General features: G+C 47.3%; 1 protein-coding gene across 1 annotated transcript in view; it reads right to left on the minus strand.

The window, feature by feature from the left end:
* The window catches only part of Dlgap2 (DLG associated protein 2), a 496,365-nt gene that overhangs the window by 373,435 nt on the left and 103,751 nt on the right, over window positions 1-19,179 (minus strand). Inside the window, exon 3 of the mRNA XM_090353712.1 lies at window positions 15,241-15,295. Within this exon, the coding sequence (XP_090209838.1) occupies window positions 15,241-15,295 (55 nt within the window). The remainder of the gene's footprint in view (window positions 1-15,240; window positions 15,296-19,179) is intronic.

Raw genomic sequence — 19,179 nt, forward strand, 5'->3', positions numbered from 1 at the left:
TGCCCTGAGGTACATTCAGCAGCATGTGTCACCAGGCTGTGCTGGGCAGGGCCCTGGTTGTCACAAAGTCCTTCCCTGATTCTTAGCACTCCTAACTTCCTAGACACAGTCACTTAAAAATGCTCCCTACTCTTTCATGGCTGTATTTCATTAGTCAAATATGAATTTATATATCTTTAAAAACAAGGTTGGAAGAAACCTAGGTGTTCATTCTCCTTAAAAATACAAAAGCCAATCCAGATGGAAATACAAATAAAATACCGCCTGATATACCACAAGTAATTAACAGTGTGCATGGTGAATACTATAGAAAGATACAAACTGGCTCCCAAGTTCACAGAATATGGCAGTCTGTTGGAGGACATGCTGAGCAAAGTTCAACAGCAATATCTCTCTACCAACCATGACCCAGGCTTGGTGGAAGAGCTGTGACTTCTGTGGAGCTGACCCACATGGCAGAAATGTCACAGAGCCGCCTTCCCTGGGATTACAGGTAGAGGGAGAGAAAGAGGGTTGGAGCCCCTAGGCCTCTGCCTTCCCTCTGCTCAGCTCTCCCTGACACCTCCATTTCAGAACCTTCTCCACACCCTACAGCCTGTGAACACCTGGGCTAGGACCTGGTGAGCTAAACCCCCTCCCCCAGCATCCCAAGCCTCTGGGTTTACCTTGTTTAATGCTTGCAGGCCGGTTTGTACTTTGCATCACTGTTTAATTCAGTGGTCCTTGGAGATTATCAGCAATGCACCAAGTCTCGCTCGCAAGACCCCATAGCATTAGTTCCTACACAGCTACAAGTGAAACCACTCCTTAACTTCAGCATTGACTCCCAGAGGCCCTCTGAGCATCCAAGCTTGGCACATTCCTCTGATACCCATCTCACGCATCTCCATGCCCCTCTCATGGTGAGGGGTGAGGTCAGTATGGAGGCCTTTCCTCCAATATGTTGTATTCTGCCTCCACTCGCAATTCCTTCATGGCTGCAGAGTGCTCAGAACACAGGCCACTACACTGCTGGTCTTCTTGCCTTCCCGACACATGGCACACAGCCACCACACTGCCCCTGTCTTCCTGCCTCCTTGGCACACAATAAACATCACCTCCCAGTAGAGGAAACTATCCAGATGCATGCACAAAAGTGGACTCTGTTGAAGTGGGTCACCATGTAACACATGTCTGTAAGATGGCTGGAGTCCTGGCTTGTTTTCATATCTGGGAAGACAAGGGGTTTGTGACTTTGATGCGCACAGTTGCTCTCAATGTAAAAATAACAGCCAATATCTTCATGGCTCAGATTCCATCCCTTCCAAGCCATGCAGGACTGACAGGTTCTGACCACCCTGAAATGCACTGCCCAGTGTAAGGCACTCCTCGTCCCTCCCCACACCACGGAAACCCAGAGCTGCAGCAAGAAAATGCCAACTCATGAGACAAAATGGTAAACTCAAATAGGCAAAAGCCATTTTCACACATTTTTCCAGTCACGTTCTGTGCTATGTCCCTTCCACTCACATTGTACTGGAATATAAAAAAATATTACCGGGCTGGGAGTTTGACCTACTGGTAGAGTGCTTGCCTAACATGCATGAAGACCCAGGTTCGATTCCTCACTACCACATACATAGAAAAGCCAGAAGTGGTGTTGTGGCTCAAGCGGTAAAGAACAAGCCTTGAGGAAAAGCCCAAGGACAGTGCTCAGGCCCTGAGTTCAAGCCCCAGACTGGCCAAAAATTATTACAAATTAAAATTTTGCCTTTGGAAACAGCTATATTCATAAAGTTTTCATTCTTCACTGACGTGTGTTAGTTACATCATCTGTAATATATATGTATATATATTTGAAATATTATATTTAAAGGCATTTTCCCAACTCTACAAAGACCTCAGTTAAACTACTAATCCTTTAAATCCCCTCCCAGTTTTAAGTCTATGAAAATCCAATAAAAATGAGATCATTGTTGAAAAAAACAAAAAAACAACAAAAAAAAAACAAATGAACTTTTGTAACTTATATATCTGTAATCCCCTGCTCATCACCTCTTTCTTTGTGGGTCATGGGGTTTGAACTTGGCCTGGGCACTGTCCCTGAGCTCTTCAGCTCAAGGCTACCACCCTACCCTTGATCCAAGCCCCACTTCCCATTTTCTAGAGGTTAACTGGAGATAAGTTTCAGGTCCTTTTGTGCCAGGGCTGGCTTTGAGACTTAATCCTCAGATCTCAACCTCCTAAGTAGCTAGGATTACAGGCATGAGCCACTGCACCCAACAAATCATCCTTTTCAATAAAGATTTTCTTTAACAAAAGATACACTTGGGGGCTGGAAGTTTGGCCCAGTGGTAGGGTGCTTACCTAGCATGCATGAAGACTCACATACATAGAATAAAAGCTAGAAGTGGTGCTGAGGCTCAAGTGATAGAGCTCTAGCCTTGCGAAAGTCCAAGGACAGTGCTCAAGCCCAAGGACAGTGCTCAAGCCCTTAACTCAAGCCCGGGACTGGCAAAAAAAAAAAAGATACACTTGGCCAGTTTTCAGATGGTCCAGAAAAAACAAGGCAATTATATGAACTTTACCTTGTAGAACTTACATAGGGGGAATGGGGGCTGGGAGGGTATCTCATGTTTTAGCTATGTCTGGAAGTCTTGGCTGGAGACTGTGTGCTGGACATAGAATTTTGACCTGTCCTTGCTCTGGCTGGCCTGGGACAACCAATATCAGATCGAGGCAAAAGAACTTTCAGCCCTCCAGCTCCAAGGCTCAGATCTGTGCTGCACCAGGGTTGTGTCTGTCCTCAGTAGAGGACAGGGTCCCAGTATGAGCCTCCAGGAAAGGGGGAGGGAATAAGCCCCAGGGGAGAGGAGAGAACTCCCAGGGGAGGGGGGATGAACCCCATTGGAGAAGGAATGCACTCTGGGGCATCTCAGAACAGAGTCAGCATGTCCGCACATCTGCTGTTGGCACTGATTCCGTTTGTGTCTAGCTCCTTCTCTCTGGAATTAACTAAATTAGTGCACTACAAATTCAGAGCATGTACCATCATGGATGGCCATGAAGATAGGGCTCAGTGTTCTCAAAATAGCCCTGACCAAAAACCAGCTACCAGGAGAGATATCCTTTGCCAGAGCCTTCCTTCCAAATGTGTGCCCTCACCTCTCAGGTACCAACATAAGGACTATGCTCCTATTTGACCGATCTGGTTGTTACAGAAGGCAAAGCAGTGTTAACAGCACTGTTCACCCACTTCTGGGACGTGTAGGTGGTCACTCTCTTCAGAAGATAATGTCTGTTCAATCTGACCCCAAAATCTCAGAGGCCAATTTTGCCTGCCAACAGCTGCTACCTTACTTGGTGTGCATCTGACCTTTGGCAGGCCTCAACTGTTTCATTATTTTAAAAGCCAGTCTTGGATGCACTTTCCCATAGTTAATTATGTTTTTCCCTACAGCATACTTCAGCATCAGGCCCTAAGCTGTGTGTGCGAGAACTATTCAGTTCAGCTCAGTTAAACTCACCCATTGTCCTTCTATTACACCCAGCATTTCAGGTTACCTACATCGGTAAGCACATCCTGGTCCTGGGAAGCCCCGTGTGAACGTCACTGTGTTTTTCTGATCCACAAACATCCTGAAGAATTGGAACAAGGACTTAAAGTAGAAGGGCTTTATTCTGGAACCAATAAATAGGGAGACTTATGGAGTGGTAAGGGTGACATCAACACACACACAACACGTGTGTCTTTTGCCTGTCCTGGTTGTTCAAACTGTCTGCTTACTCTAGACAGTTCCGGTCTCAGGAGCTGACACACAGGAATCCTGACAACACTTAGCTGAGCCCTCCACGTTGATCATCATGCCTGTGATGCAGAGGGACAGGTTCTGGCTTGAGCAGTATGTCACACAGCAATCGGACCGTCCCTGCACCCTAACATTCCACTGTGTGACAGCATCCTCTGGGGTACAGGTTTCCATTCCCAGCCTAGGGCATGTGACACTCCACACTTCCCAGCTTCATCTGCTTTTCTTCCTTTCATTATTTGTATATCACCTCCTTAGTATCCCCGCAAATTAACCCCAGCTCATATCTGAGGAAATGGCTGCAATACATCAAGTGTTTCCCAGGTGATTTATGTGCCACCTGAAAACCTGTTGAGCAATGAGATTGCGCTGCTAAATAAGCAGGCCCCAGCTGGAAGATCAATCACTGTCTTTACGTTTAACTCTGAAGTGAGGATATTAAAACTTCCTACTTAAGGTTCCAAGTAAGCAAAGCCATGCAGAGCCAGCCTGACTACAGGTCAATTCCATCACCACAGCTCCCCCAGCCCAGCCCAGTGTCCATCCCATCGTGTCCCAGTACAGGACTCTTAGCATACTCTTGTTCTCATGTCCCTCCATCCCACCACAACACTCCTATGCTAAGAAGTCACATGGAGACCATAGAGGAACACAAAGGGATGAGAAGACACAGCTGGCTTGGGTTCCCCCTCCTCTCCCTCCCCACCCCCGGCCAGTACCCCAGGTGTAGCAAAGACCAAAGACAAATACAACACAGCGCAGTGTTCCAGGGCCAGAGGCCAAGGCCGGCAACAGTTCATCTGAGACAGTTCCTGTATAACTACTTCAGCCCTACTATTATTTGGATAGTTTCTTGCTAATTCATTAAACTGATTTCAAATTCAATATCAAGCCCTGTCAATTTCTGATAATGTACTTTTAGATACCAAGAATTTTTGCTCTCAAAATATGGCTTCAAATGCTTAGTTGATAGATTTTAATGTATGTTTTTAAATAATATGCTTTAAAATGTTTGAGAACTCTTAAAAACAATGTTATCGGTGTATCTCTAATTCAAATAGGCTGTATTAACCCAAATACTAGTACATCTAAAAGCTATAATAAAAGATGGAGCAATCTTACCTCCAGTAAGAACTAAAGCTGAGGACAAACCAAGCAACTGAGACCTCACCACAAGTCTGCACAGCCTGCATTGTGGAGAAGCCCGGCAGCTGAAATCCCTTAAAATGTCTCCTTCCCATACAAATGGTAAACCCTACTTCCCACAAAAGCCTTAAAAATTCGACAGCACCAAATGGAAATGAGGCCTTTTTTTCTCTTTTTGTTTTCTTTCCTTTTTGTTCTGTATGTTACTTCTTTTGTCTTTAGGAGTGTTGAGGGAGGCATACAAATGGAGGGACAGAGGGTAAACTAATGCAAGAGTGGTGCTCAGTGGACACTGTGTTGAAAATGAACTATACAACTTGTGGGTGGTTTGGAAAGGAAAACCTGGGATAGAGTACGAGGGAAGGTGTGACATTGCTCAAAAGGAAATGTACTCTTTATCTGACCTATGTAACTGTAGCCCCTCTGTATATCACCTTTATAATAACACATACAGCAGCAGCAACAAAAATACCTTCAGAATTCAGAAAAAATTAAGATTAAAAATTAGGAAAGCTCTAAAACTTATAAACAAATTTATATTTAAAATCCATTATTCCCAATGTCAGAGCTTGTGTCTCAGAAATTTTCTCTGAATGCTAAGATTAAGTATCTTATAAAGTCAGGATATATTCATGCCTGAATTGTTTTTTATTCATACCCAGACCATGTAGACAATTTAAAGAAAAAGGATCAAGGTGACAGCAAATTTCCATAGCCTGGGACCTGGATGAGGCCCCCGTAACAACACCAGAGCCTGTACAAGCGCAAGGGCACATCAAGAAGCCCCTCACTTCCACAGCAACCTCATCCCAAGAAGTAGGCCATCGTTCACAACTTTCTACAGCAGGTCTATGGATGCATTTCTGTCTCATTCTACAGCACACACACAGCGGAGCTCCCTCCTGGCAAGGTCACAGTATAAGGATCAGCTGGGGCTGTGGCAGCTGCTGCAGAGCTCAGCACACAAGAGCCAGGGTCGTTTGGCCCCACCCAGACACAGGCCGTCCTGACAGATACCCACTAGTGATCAGGACTAGCTCTAGAAAGCTCACGCATGCCCAACCCTCTGGAGTGCTCAGTGGGGAAGCTAGAAGCCAGCCTGCCACCTCCAGGTTGCCACCTCAGAACAGGTACAGGTATGTGTTTCCTTCTCTTACTTCACAAAGGACAGCAAGGAAAAGATTGTGAACTTATATATTCTTGCCCTTTCTCTCACTGTTCTACCCTGCCCAGAAAAAAATAAAACAGTTTTATGGCTCCTCTTTTCCCAGAGAACAATGGCCAGGGCCTTGCTGTGAGTGGACAAACCCTTCCCCACACTCTGACCCCAACCCAGCAATCCGGGAACTCAATTTTGGCCTCAGACCCAACCCACACCCAAACCCAAACCAATCATCCTCACTGCCAGGGTCCCCAAGGAACCAGTGTCTTATTTTGAAGCTGGCAACTTAGGGCTCTCCCTCTCCATGCTTAGTGATCAGCCATTGCAGTTATATTAACCTGTAATTGTTCACTGATTTTATATGTGCATAAATGCATGTATATCTTAAACTAGAATGAATTCAAAGTAGCTTGCAACATAAGATGATGGGAAAATTGGGTCAACAGGAAAAAGAAAGTAGGGCGTATACAATATATCAGATGTGGTTGGCATACCAAAAACACAGCCATAGGACAGGCAGACAGAGGGTACCACGAACACAGTCACAGAACAAGTAGATGGAGAGGGGGGCGAGTGGGGGAGAGAGAAAGAGGGGAGAGAGAGAGAGACAGAGACAGAGGCAGAGACAGAGAGACCGAGACAGAGAAAGAGAGGAGAGAGACAGAGAGAGAGAAACACACAGAGAGACAGACAGACAGACAGACAGACAGACAGACAGACAGACAGACAGACATAGGAAAGCTAGCATGGATATATTGCCAGGGGTCGCACATTCCAATGCATCCTCTCTGTGACTTCAGAGCTGCAGAGAGCAGGCAGGCTGTGCTGTGGCGCTGACCCCACAGCAGAATACAGGATGTCCTTCAAGGGTGTGGTATCTGCTCCTGGGCCCACTTGATGGTAAGAGGGTGGGGTGCTGAGAGAGAGAGAGAGACAGAGGAAGCAGCAGGGTGCACTCCTTGCTGGCCTCAGAACACTTCATGGAGTAGCAGATTTCAGTATCAAATGCAAGGATGCCCCAACAGGTTCTAAAGGTACTGGGTCTTCACAGAGCTTTGGGGAAATACGGAGCAGCATGAATGGGATCCCAGCAGCACACGTTCTATGTTGCTATGGCCTTGACCTTATGAGTGTCAGGGAGAAGTCACTTCAAGTCCTATAGTTATCATTCAGCCTTGATGAGCAGTGCAGGATGAGGACTTCAATAAACCACCCTTCCTGGTATCAAAGAGCATGAACTGCAGTCAAAGCCAGGAGCCCTCTCAGAAAGCATGTGTAGGCCCCTCTCCACCCCACAGCAGCACTGTGGTGGCTCATGCAGGATGGTCTGGCCCCCTCTGGAATCTCTCAAAGAGAAGAATCACAGCACATTTAGCCTTGGGCTGTGTAACTTCTTCATGTCTCCCCACCACGTTGTTGCAAACCTGAGAATTCAGTGCCTGAAGCTTCAGGGAGGTGGGACGGCTGCGGGCATGGCTCCACCTGTGCCCCGCCCAGGGGCACTGCTCCCGGGTGGGGATGTGCTTCCTAGGTGCAGCTTTCTACTTGGCTTGGTACTGGTCATAAAGACGTCATCACGACGTTACCCAAGCTGCAAGGAGGCTCCATAAGACTCAGTAATGTGATTGGGCTCTAAACCTATGGATCCATAACCTCTCATTTTGGCAGTAATTATATAGCATGGCTGGTAAAGTCATTTCCATTTTTTAAATAAAATTATTTGATGTATTCGAAGAAACCTCTCTCTTCCCCCCTCCTCCCCGCCCCCTCCCTCTCTCAGTTGACAGAGAAAGCAAGAAAACAGGTATCTGCCTACTCAACTTGGCATTGGATCATTAAGAGACTGGCTACCAAGAAAATCAGTCACCATGGCTTATGCATTTGTTTCTTCCTTCATTGAGCTCCACTCTTTCTGTGCCTCTGTGATTATTAGTTTATGAATCATATCATAAAACATTCTATTTGCACGGTATAAATTCTTTTCAGAAGGGAAAAGGGAGCAAAATTTCAAGATCTGGGCAAAAGAAATAGCTTGAAATACTTGGTCTCTGAGAAGTAAAATCTTGCCTTCAACCTAGAATATTGTAATGCCATCATCTGCCATTTTTTAAGCCAATGACAACATAGTTGTATATCCATTTTGAGCAAAATCAGGAGGGAAGCCATGTCAATCGACAGTACTGTGTCCTCACAGGAGAGAAGCCATGTTGAGATGCACCAATGTCACTGTGCCCTCACAGGAGGGAAGCCATGTCGAGATGCACTGACCGATGTCACTGTGTCCTCTCAGGAGGGAAGCCATGTTGAGATGCACTGACCGATGTCACTGTGTCCTCACAGGAGGGAAGCCATGTTGAGATGCACCAATGTCACTGTGTCCTCACAGGAGGGAAGCCATGTCGAGATGCACTGACCGATGTCACTGTGTCCTCACAGGAGGGAAGCCATGTCGAGATGCACCAATGTCACTGTGTCCTCACAGGAGGGAAGCCATGTCGAGATGCACCAATGTCACTGTGTCCTCTCAGGAGGGAAGCCATGTCGAGATGCATCAATGTCACTGTGTCCTCACAGGAGGGAAGCCATGTCGAGATGCACCAATGTCACTGTGTCCTCTCAGGAGGGAAGCCATGTCGAGATGCACTGACCAATGTCTCTGTGTCCTCACAGGAGGGAAGCCATGTCGAGATGCACCAATGTCACTGTGTCCTCACAGGAGGGAAGCCATGTTGAGATGCACCAATGTCTCTGTGTCCTCACAGGAGGGAAGCCATGTTAAGATGCACCAATGTCACTGTGTCCTCACAGGAGGGAAGCCATGTCGAGATGCACTGACCAATGTCTCTGTGTCCTCACAGGAGGGAAGCCATGTCGAGATGCACCAATGTTACTGTGTCCTCTCAGGAGGGAAGCCATGTTGAGATGCACCAATGTCTCTGTGTCCTCACAGGAGGGAAGCCATGTTGAGATGCACCAATGTCACTGTGTCCTCACAGGAGGGAAGCCATGTCGAGATGCACCAATGTCTCTGTGTCCTCACAGGAGGGAAGCCATGTCAAGATGCACCAATGTCACTGTGTCCTCACAGGTAGGGAAGCCATGTCGAGATGCACTGACCAATGTCACTGTGTCCTCACAAGAGGGAAGCCATGTTGAGATGCACTGACCGATGTCACTGTGTCCTCACAGGAGGGAAGCCATGTTAAGATGCACCAATGTCACTGTGTCCTCACAGGAGGGAAGCCATGTTGAGATGCACCAATGTCACTGTGTCCTCACAGGAGGGAAGCCATGTTGAGATGCACCAATGTCACTGTGTCCTCACAGGAGGGAAGCCATGTCGAGATGCACTGACCGATGTCACTGTGTCCTCTTAGGAGGGAAGCCATGTCGAGATGCATCAATGTCACTGTGTCCTCACAGGAGGGAAGCCATGTTGAGATGCACCAATGTCACTGTGTCCTCACAGGAGGGAAGCCATGTCGAGATGCACTGACCGATGTCTCTGTGTCCTCACAGGAGGGAAGCCATGTCGAGATGCACCAATGTCACTGTGTCCTCACAGGTAGGGAAGCCATGTCGAGATGCATCAATGTCACTGTGTCCTCACAGGAGGGAAGCCATGTTGAGATGCACCAATGTCACTGTGTCCTCACAGGAGGGAAGCCATGTCGAGATGCATCAATGTCACTGTGTCCTCACAGGAGGGAAGCCATGTCGAGATGCACTGACCAATGTCTCTGTGTCCTCACAGGAGGGAAGCCATGTTGAGATGCACTGACCAATGTCACTGTGTCCTCACAGGAGGGAAGCCATGTTGAGATGCACCAATGTCACTGTGTCCTCACAGGAGGGAAGCCATGTCGAGATGCATCAATGTCACTGTGTCCTCACAGGAGGGAAGCCATGTCGAGATGCACTGACCAATGTCTCTGTGTCCTCACAGGAGGGAAGCCATGTTGAGATGCACTGACCAATGTCACTGTGTCCTCACAGGAGGGAAGCCATGTCGAGATGCACTGACCAATGTCTCTGTGTCCTCACAGGAGGGAAGCCATGTTGAGATGCACTGACCAATGTCACTGTGTCCTCTCAGGAGGGAAGCCATGTTGAGATGCACCAATGTCACTGTGTCCTCACAGGAGGGAAGCCATGTCGAGATGCATCAATGTCACTGTGTCCTCACAGGAGGGAAGCCATGTCGAGATGCACTGACCAATGTCTCTGTGTCCTCACAGGAGGGAAGCCATGTTGAGATGCACTGACCAATGTCACTGTGTCCTCACAGGAGGGAAGCCATGTCGAGATGCACTGACCAATGTCTCTGTGTCCTCACAGGAGGGAAGCCATGTTGAGATGCACCAATGTCACTGTGTCCTCACAGGAGGGAAGCCATGTTGAGATACACTGACCGATGTCTCTGTGTCCTGTCAGGAGGGAAGCCATGTTGAGATGCACTGACCGATGTCTCTGTGTCCTCACAGGAGGGAAGCCATGTTGAGATGCACCAATGTCACTGTGTCCTCACAGGAGGGAAGCCATGTCGAGATGCACTGACCGATGTCACTGTGTCCTCTCAGGAGGGAAGCCATGTCGAGATGCACCAATGTCACTGTGTCCTCACAGGGAGGGAAGCCATGTCGAGATGCACTGACCAATGTCACTGTGTCCTCACAGGAGGGAAGCCATGTCGAGATGCACTGACTGATGTCACTGTGTCCTCACAGGAGGGAAGCCATGTCGAGATGCACTGACCGATGTCACTGTGTCCTCTCAGGAGGGAAGCCATGTTGAGATGCACCAATGTCACTGTGTCCTCACAGGAGGGAAGCCATGTTGAGATGCACCAATGTCTCTGTGTCCTCACAGGAGTGAAGCCATGTCGAGATGCACTGACTGATGTCTCTGTGTCCTCACAGGTAGGGAGTGAGAAGCTACGCTGAGGTGCACCAACATCCCTCTGTCCTCACAGGAGGCAGCAGGAAGCTGTGTGGATGTGGCAGCTGTCTGAGGTGACACATCCCACAGGGCATCTCCACCCCCACCTGCTGCCTCCAGCAGGAGTAGCCAGCATTAGTGTGAGCATGTTCTAAGGAAATCACTGCAGAAATTCAGTACACAACGCTCACCATCAAATCAGACTTCAAACGCAATGCCGGGAACAGCTCTGCACTCTGCCTTGAATCACTTGTGCCTGTGTGGTGTCGGCCACTTGAAGCCAGGGTGCCCAGGCCACATGTACAGGCAGCAAGCTGGCTCGCTGGCTTTTCCTTACTTGGCAGCTTCTGAAAACCTTTGGCTCACAAGTTATGCAAAGGATTTTAGGACTGCTTCAATTTTCCTGCTGTCAAAACAACAGAGGTAAACTTCCTAGTAGCTTCTTCTACTTCAACGGCCCTCCTGCTTATTGGACAATTTCATGACGTGCAATTAGGACTATCATCCTGCAGGCCACGGAAACCCCAGAGCAATGTGTACACTCAATATCTATACATAAACAGCAAAAGCATCTGTTCGATCTACATGGACACTGTAAATTTAAGCACCCTGCCAAACACATTAGATTTTCATACAAGATTTCATTCCACTGATATACAACTTGACGCCAGTGAAAATGGCAAAGCTCAAGACTCAGACCCAGTTCTCCACCTTGCTGGACTGAAAACTGGTTGCACCACAGGGCAGAGACACAAGCTCAGATAGTGGTACTTATGTTTTCCGTAATTCTTGCACACATCATCAAGCAAGCAAGAATCAGATCTAAGAACTCATGGAAGCTGTTCAAAATCTCCCCATTAACTTTTACGAACGATGAATTCCACAGCCGCCTTGTACTCACAGCAGACTGGAAATACAATGTGGCTTCCCATCCTGCCCAGTTCCGTGTGGCTTGCTCGTTGCTGCCAGCAACTTGCACAGGTGCGGCCCCTAACCTGCCTCATGGCAAGGCCAGCTTCTCCCTCATTACTCCTGGAAGAGCCACAGGCCATCTCATGCCCAGTGTGGGATAAATGCTGCGGAGGCCTCTAAGCTCAAAGCCAAAGTCTTGCCAGTTGTGCAACCCACATAAATGAGCTCTCTGCAGAGCCCAGCTTTGCTCCTCCAGATGATGTGGAAATTTTAAAGCCAACTGCTGATGATCAAGATTGGAAATCCAGACTCTTAAAAGCTAACAGCGGCCAATGTTTTCATGGCTCAAATCTCACTAGCAGGGAAATACGTACCCATTCCCTGTTCTTCATGGACAGCTGCCATGGATGCCTCCCCTGACATTCTTCAAATGCAAATGACATACAATGTGATGAAGATCTCCAGACATGTTATCAAACAGGAAGCTCAGAAGATTGATCACTTATGTTATATGCTCTGGTTCGTGCCAAGCGATCAACCAACAACATTGTGGGTGTAAAGCGTTAACATCAAGTAAAAGGGACTCCTATGTCTAAAGGGGAAAACAATCTATGAAAATGTAAAGACTGGCTGAAATGGTATCTGTGAGGTTCATAAACCTTCAGGAGCCTAGACATGCCATGGACCTGAATCCACCAAAGACACAGTCACCTGCCTCCAGGAGTAAGGAGCTCATCACCTGGACAGACAGCATGCATGTCCAGGAGACCAGTTCCATGTCCATCACCAGAAAGAGCATCAAGGAGGGAAGAAAACAGTGGCTTCTACTTAGAAGTTCATTCTAATCAAAGGCAGCAGGTAAGATCCTGCCAGAAGCAACCTGTCCAGGAACCAGTCTGCCTAGATCCATTTTCATAGGTCATATGCATACAGCTCTAGTCCAGGCACACACCTTTGTAAGGGTCACACAATTAGGGCCAAAATGAGAAACGGGAAGGATGATTAGAAATAAAACCTGAACAGAAGCCAGGACATCACATCTGTCAGGCCAACTCCCAGCCCAATGTCTTCTTCACAAGCCACATCAACTATCAGAATTCTGCTTTCTGACTGGAGCAGCCCTAAGACCAAGTGTCTCTTCCACTGAAGAAACACGCATACTCCTGACACCTCAGTTCTGAGCAAACTCCCAAACCAGGTAGTATGAAGAAATAATCCATGAATCCACTCTATCTCTTCACCTCACTGACAAATTTATCATAAGCAATCAAATCAGCAAGAGAAAATGGTGATGCATTTATCTTTCAAAACCAGCCATGTTTAATCTAGACAAGTACCTCATATAAATTAATGGCAGATACAGCACTTATAAGGAAAACATAAAACAAAAAATACAAGTAGGTATTCATTGTGAAGATCTCTTTTAATTATAGTTTAAAAATCATATAGCATGCAACCCACATACTATTTTTAAATGCACAATTCAATGCATTAGGTTATTGTTAAACCATCACCAACAGCCAACTGCAGAACAGTTTTCATTCTCTGAACGGCACCTAGCCCTGATCCCAAATCTGATCTCTTTAATCAAAGCTTGTAGAAAGGAAGGCTGGGAGTTTGGCCGGGTGGTAGAGTGCTTGCCTAGCATGCAAGAAGACCTGGGTTCAGTTCCTCAGTGCCACATACATAGAAAAAAGCCGCAAGTGGTTCAAGGGGTAGAGCTCTAGCCTTGACGGAAACGCCCAAGGTCAGTGCTTGGGCCCTGAGTTCAAGGCCCAGCACTGGTCAAAAAAAAAAACAAAAAAACAAAAACTTGTGAAAAGCATTGTATGACATCATGCTATAGCAAATCCATACTGAGAATTCAAGTATACTACTAAGAGCCATAACCAGAGCCACCTGACGCATACCGAGACTTCAAGTAGACTACCAAGAGCTACATCTAGAGCCACCCAAGCCTCCTTCCAAACTCGCTTGAAGCTTTGCATGTAACAAACTATCGCAAGACAATGAGGCTTGTGCTTACCAACCCCTGGGACCCTCAGGGGTAGTGCCTGGCTTTTAACACGGCTTACCATTGCCCCATACACTTCTCAGAGTCTGCAGGGTGACTGATGTGGACTAGGTTGGTGAGTCTGGACAGTAGTTCCTTCTTTAACTGCACCAGACTCACAGTTAGCATCAGGACTTTTGGCAGTATAACCTTTGCTTCTGCAAACATGATGAGTTTGTGTGTGTGCACTACTAACCAAGACTTTGAGAAAATAAACAGGAGTTCAAAAAAATCAACCATGTTATAAATGTGCTTTTTCATTTGCAGCAAATTAGCTTGGCTTTGCAGTTGAGATGGGCTCAGTAGGTAAAAATGAAACATAAACTATGACATGAACTTTCTGCAAAGAATACATCAGCAGCATACTCTTGACATGTCATACACTATACATCGTTTATGCTGCTCATGCTTCACACTGAAATGCATAACACAAAGCATTCCTTCAGTGACCCTCAGTGGTCACCCTGCCCAGCTGGTGGATCATGAGGCTGCATTATGAGTAAATCTCAACACATGATAATCACAAAAGCCTGTCAACATCAATTTGTTTAGCTAGAAAGCAAATGAAGAAATGCCAACAAACCTCTGTTTCAAACCCACAGAAATATCCTATAATACACATTCGAATCTGACAGGACCCAACTAACTACAGGACCAAGGAAAATGTAACAGGCCCTTTATAGGAGGTATACCACATCTTCTATGTCCTCCTCAGAGATTTCTGCCTTTGGTGAAAACACATTAGCAGCCCCTCGCAGGGAGTAACTGGAATGCGGACTGGTAACACGATGCACCATGCCTTTCTCTGTTATCCTCAACATTAACACAACCACTACCAGAGAGTTTTTAAGATCTTCCTTTTCTCCATCCCACTTCCTAATGGAAACCACAGAGTACCTAACCCCAACCTGCAGCCAGCCACCCAGCTGCTCACCCTAGGGAACTGCATGAGGGCCAAACTCCCACCGACACACGGGGAGTGTAAGGTGCAGACGGCACCTCTCCTGATGTACAGGAAAGGCTGAGTCATCAATGGGGACCAAACACACCCCACAGTAGTCAACAGTGGTACTGTTTGCCAACAAGCAATATACAGCATAAATGAAACAGCTCTGAAGTGAAGTGTGCACTAGAACAAAAAAAAGCACAAAGTATAAAACATCTAACTCAGGCATCACATGTCTAAACTCTGCACTGAAACACAACTTGTCATTTCAAACCAAAGAAAGCAGGTACTTTACCTGTGTTCCTGTCTGGTAGGATACAGCAATGCTTCTGCAGAATGCCAGGCAGAACCTGTTTCAAAACAGATAAATAAAACGCGCTTGGTTATTATGCAGAGGAAGGCATCTCATTAACCGATGCAAAGGTTTTTCTAATAAGGTCGCTCAGTGCTGCACAAAGTCATCTCACCCAGGATGGTCTAGCAGATTAAACAGTACGGACGATTCTGAGGACACACATTTTCATCAAAAAGGTTCATCAGGTGAGTGTGTCAGTGTGTGCAGCTCCTGAGAAGGGGCTGCCCTGTGGCACGAACTCCCCAGGGCCTCGGGAGAGCCAGAGAGCAGCACTGGGCTGCTGCAGGCAGGTCCGTGGGCCCAGTGATTTTCATGATGGCCTTTGAAATAACAGGAGTGAGCAGAGCCTGAGCAGGGAGGGACATCGTGCCACGTGTGTTCAGGGCGCACATCAGGGATGAAGTACAAGAAGACCTGGGGAAGACTGTGCTTTTCAGTCAGCACTCTGGAGTAGAAATGGAAGGAAGCAACTTGCTTGATTAGTGAGGAAAAAGTAAAAATTATAGCAGAGAGATTTTCAAGAAAACTCCTCAATGTAAAGCAACTAAGAAGCTCAGGCTGGGAGAAAATCTCCAGCTGGGGGCTCTTAGGAAGAACTTTATGCCTCTAACTCCTGAGCTCACACAGAGAAGCAGGAACCCTTCCTCACACATACCCACACGCACCCAATGCCACCAACACAGCTCTCAGCCTCAAAGTCAGGCCCACTCACCAGGGCTGTGTGTCCCCAAACCATCCATCTTACATCTTGCCTGGATGCATTTGCAGGGCAGCCGGGGTAATGCAAGGCCTCGCAGCCACCACAAATGAAAACACATTCTCCTCACTTCTCCATCTCCCTCCAACTATTCTTCATTGAGGGAAAAATAACCTCTCGTAATTACAATTAATCACAAGCAGGACAGACTGTCAACCTTTGACCCTGAATCTAACGGGAGCACAAAATAAAATAAAGCAATAAGCAGATCAGTATCTGACCTATATCATGAAAAACTATGTCATTATGGCTTTGAAGCCTCCTTCCTCACTCATACTCAGCTGACTACTTGACTGAACATAGGGAGACCACGGCTCATAAAGTGCTAAGAGGAGGATGCTATCATCAGCAAACAGCAGGGGTGTTCTTCACCAACCAGGACACTCCTGTATCTCTTCTGCCCCACTGCCAGACGAAGACGGACTTCAGCATACAGTGGGTTGGCTCCAGTCTCCACACTATCGGAGGAGCAGTGACTTCTACACGGTGGACTACAGCCATGAACCAGTGGATTGCAGTTTCTTCCCAGTCTGCAGGCATTTCTTAGGTAACACAAAATATCTAGTCCATCCAAAATAGTGCATATCCTTGGCCTGTTTGGAGAACGAAACCTCATTTCCACAAAACTCTCCTACCAAACCCACAAAACCTTTTGGGTTACCACTGCTATTAACATCCGGAGAGAAAAGTGCTGGCAGTCAACTCAGAACCCTTGCAACTGATCCATGAGCCTCCATCCTCAGGATGACAGGACAATTCAGAACCACTGTAACTAGTTCCTGATCCATCCCCTGGCAACAGGGGCACAGATGCTGGGATGAGGTTTTCCTAAAGAAGGACCACAGAATGTGGCCACAATGGAATTCTGTGTCCTTTCCAGCATCCCCTGGCACCAGTCCTCAGCTCCAATCCAACACCAGACCACTCACAAGTCCCTCTCAAGGACACAGGCCTGAAGTACGGGGCTGTTACTGTGTGACTCCACCAAAACCCGGGCCACATTTCCTCCAGGTGAAAGTCACATAGAAGGGCACACATGGCTTTGGAAAAGGGTGTAACAGAGTGCTGCAGCGGGGCTGGTGTCCACAGGCGAGGGCCACCGGCTTCCAGCTCTCGCCTGTAATCCTAGCTATTCAGAAGGTTGAGGCCTGAGGGATTGCAATTCTTCCAGTCCTGGAAGAAAAGTCTGAAAAACTCCATCTCCAACTGTCCCAGTCTAGAAATGGGGTTCAAGTGGTAGACTTCTAGATATGAGCACAAAAGCTGAGTGAAAGTGTTAGGCCCTGAATGGAAGGACGAGAGGGAGGGAGGAAGAGAGGAAGGAGGGAGGGACAAGACATCATAGGAAAAAATACAAATCAAGAAATATTATTAGCATGTAACAATTATGTAAAAGTAAACAAAAATGGAACATTTACCACTGAATAGACTAATTCCAGCATTAACAAAAGAAAAGCCAGGCCGTGTCAGGGGGGAGATCAGCCCAGAGCTGATCCTGAGGACCAGCCACCCCTGCCCCCAGGGCCAGCTCACTGGGCTCAGTGCCTGGGCCATGGACATCTGACCCTGGTGACCTCTATTCTAACTTCTACCTCCCCCGGAGCTTCCCCAGCTACTGGCAAGGAGACAATCTACCTGTGCAATCCAAGGTTCTTTGACAGGCCCGTCAGAACCACATTTCCTCCTACAAGGACAACAGATCTTTTTTTCACACACCAAAAGTAGCATTTTATTTGACCTCCAACAGAAAAATAGAAAGAGCCAAAAGAAATCATAAACATCCCGTGGTAGAATTTGCCTTGCCTTTCCTAAAGACAGACAACTGGCGTTCAAAAATGGTGCTCATATCTAATCTTGACAATTTCCTCCCAGTCCTGGACCTGGCAAGACACCTGTGCTAAATCTTGAGTGAAGCCGCAGCCTCTGCAAATGCTAAGCACACATCACTGCTCGCAGAGGCTCTGGCTGAAGGGAATCGCCAGGCAGCTCCGTAATGGGTTTATTTTTCCTCTCTGAAGGATTTACAGAAGGCCACAAAGGAGAATGAAATTACCCTTTCTGCCCAAAGGCACTTTTAAAAGTTCAGTTCCACTCAACCTACCTATTCTATGAAAACGTTTAACTGCTGAGGATAATTGGAGACACTGCGCTCTGCTCACCAGGAGCAGCCGGTGACAGAGTGAGCACTCAAAGGTTTCCTGCATCCCCATCAGCATCACACTCGAGGCCATGTCTATGGACCCCTGTGTGACACAAGCCCAGATGATTCCAACTGAGGCTTTGTCTCCAAAACAGAGACATCAAAGTCTCCCTCCACTGTAATCCCACCTCCTCTGCAGACATCAATCTATGTAGGGTTTGCCTTCTCCAATCAGCAGTGGGATCAGAGAGCCTGGAATTCAGTACTGCAGGCTAGCTTCTGTCCTGCACTGTGACAGTCACCAGCTGGTCCTTGTTATCCATGCATTAAGAAAATCAACTAAAGGACGTGGTGTGGTGGCTCAACGTAGTGGAGTGATAGCCTTGAACTGAAGAGCTCAGGGACAGCGCACAGGGCCAGAGTTCAAGCTTCACAACCGACAGGAAAGAAAGAAAGAAAGAAAGAGAGAGAGAGAGAGAGAGAGAGAGAGAGAGAGAGAGAGAGAGAGAGGAAGAAAGAAAGAAAGAAAGAAAGAAAGAAAGAAAGAAAGAAAGAAAGAAAGAGAAAAGAGAAAGAAAATCAACTAAGCTTAGGCTACAGGGGCCCGGTCACCCCAGCCGCTGCAGCCAGCACTGGATGGTGCAAACCTCAAGCTTAGCCTTACTTTTCTAATGGAAGCACCAGAGCCAGGGCGGGGGTAGGGCTCTGGCTGCTAATCTGCACTCTCTCACCATGCCCTCTTCTCCAGTGCCAGGGACTAAGCTCTACACCTGCAGGAACCTGGCTCTCCTCCACCTCACTGCCACTTAAAGGTGGCCCAGACACAGAACATCTGGAGACCTGCAGTTCAAACATGTGGTGTGGGCAGGGCCACCGAAGGCTCCAGAGATGGTCTCCTGCTCCTGGCGGCCCCTCAGCTTGTGGCTACACCTCTGCAATCCCCACTGTCCACACTGTCTTTTCTACTCCCCAGGGTCTACTT

The sequence above is a fragment of the Megascapheus bottae genome, chromosome 20 (genome assembly GCF_031878675.1).
Source record: "Megascapheus bottae isolate mThoBot1 chromosome 20, mThoBot2.hap1, whole genome shotgun sequence".
In the NCBI taxonomy this organism is placed as follows: domain Eukaryota; kingdom Metazoa; phylum Chordata; class Mammalia; order Rodentia; family Geomyidae; genus Megascapheus; species Megascapheus bottae.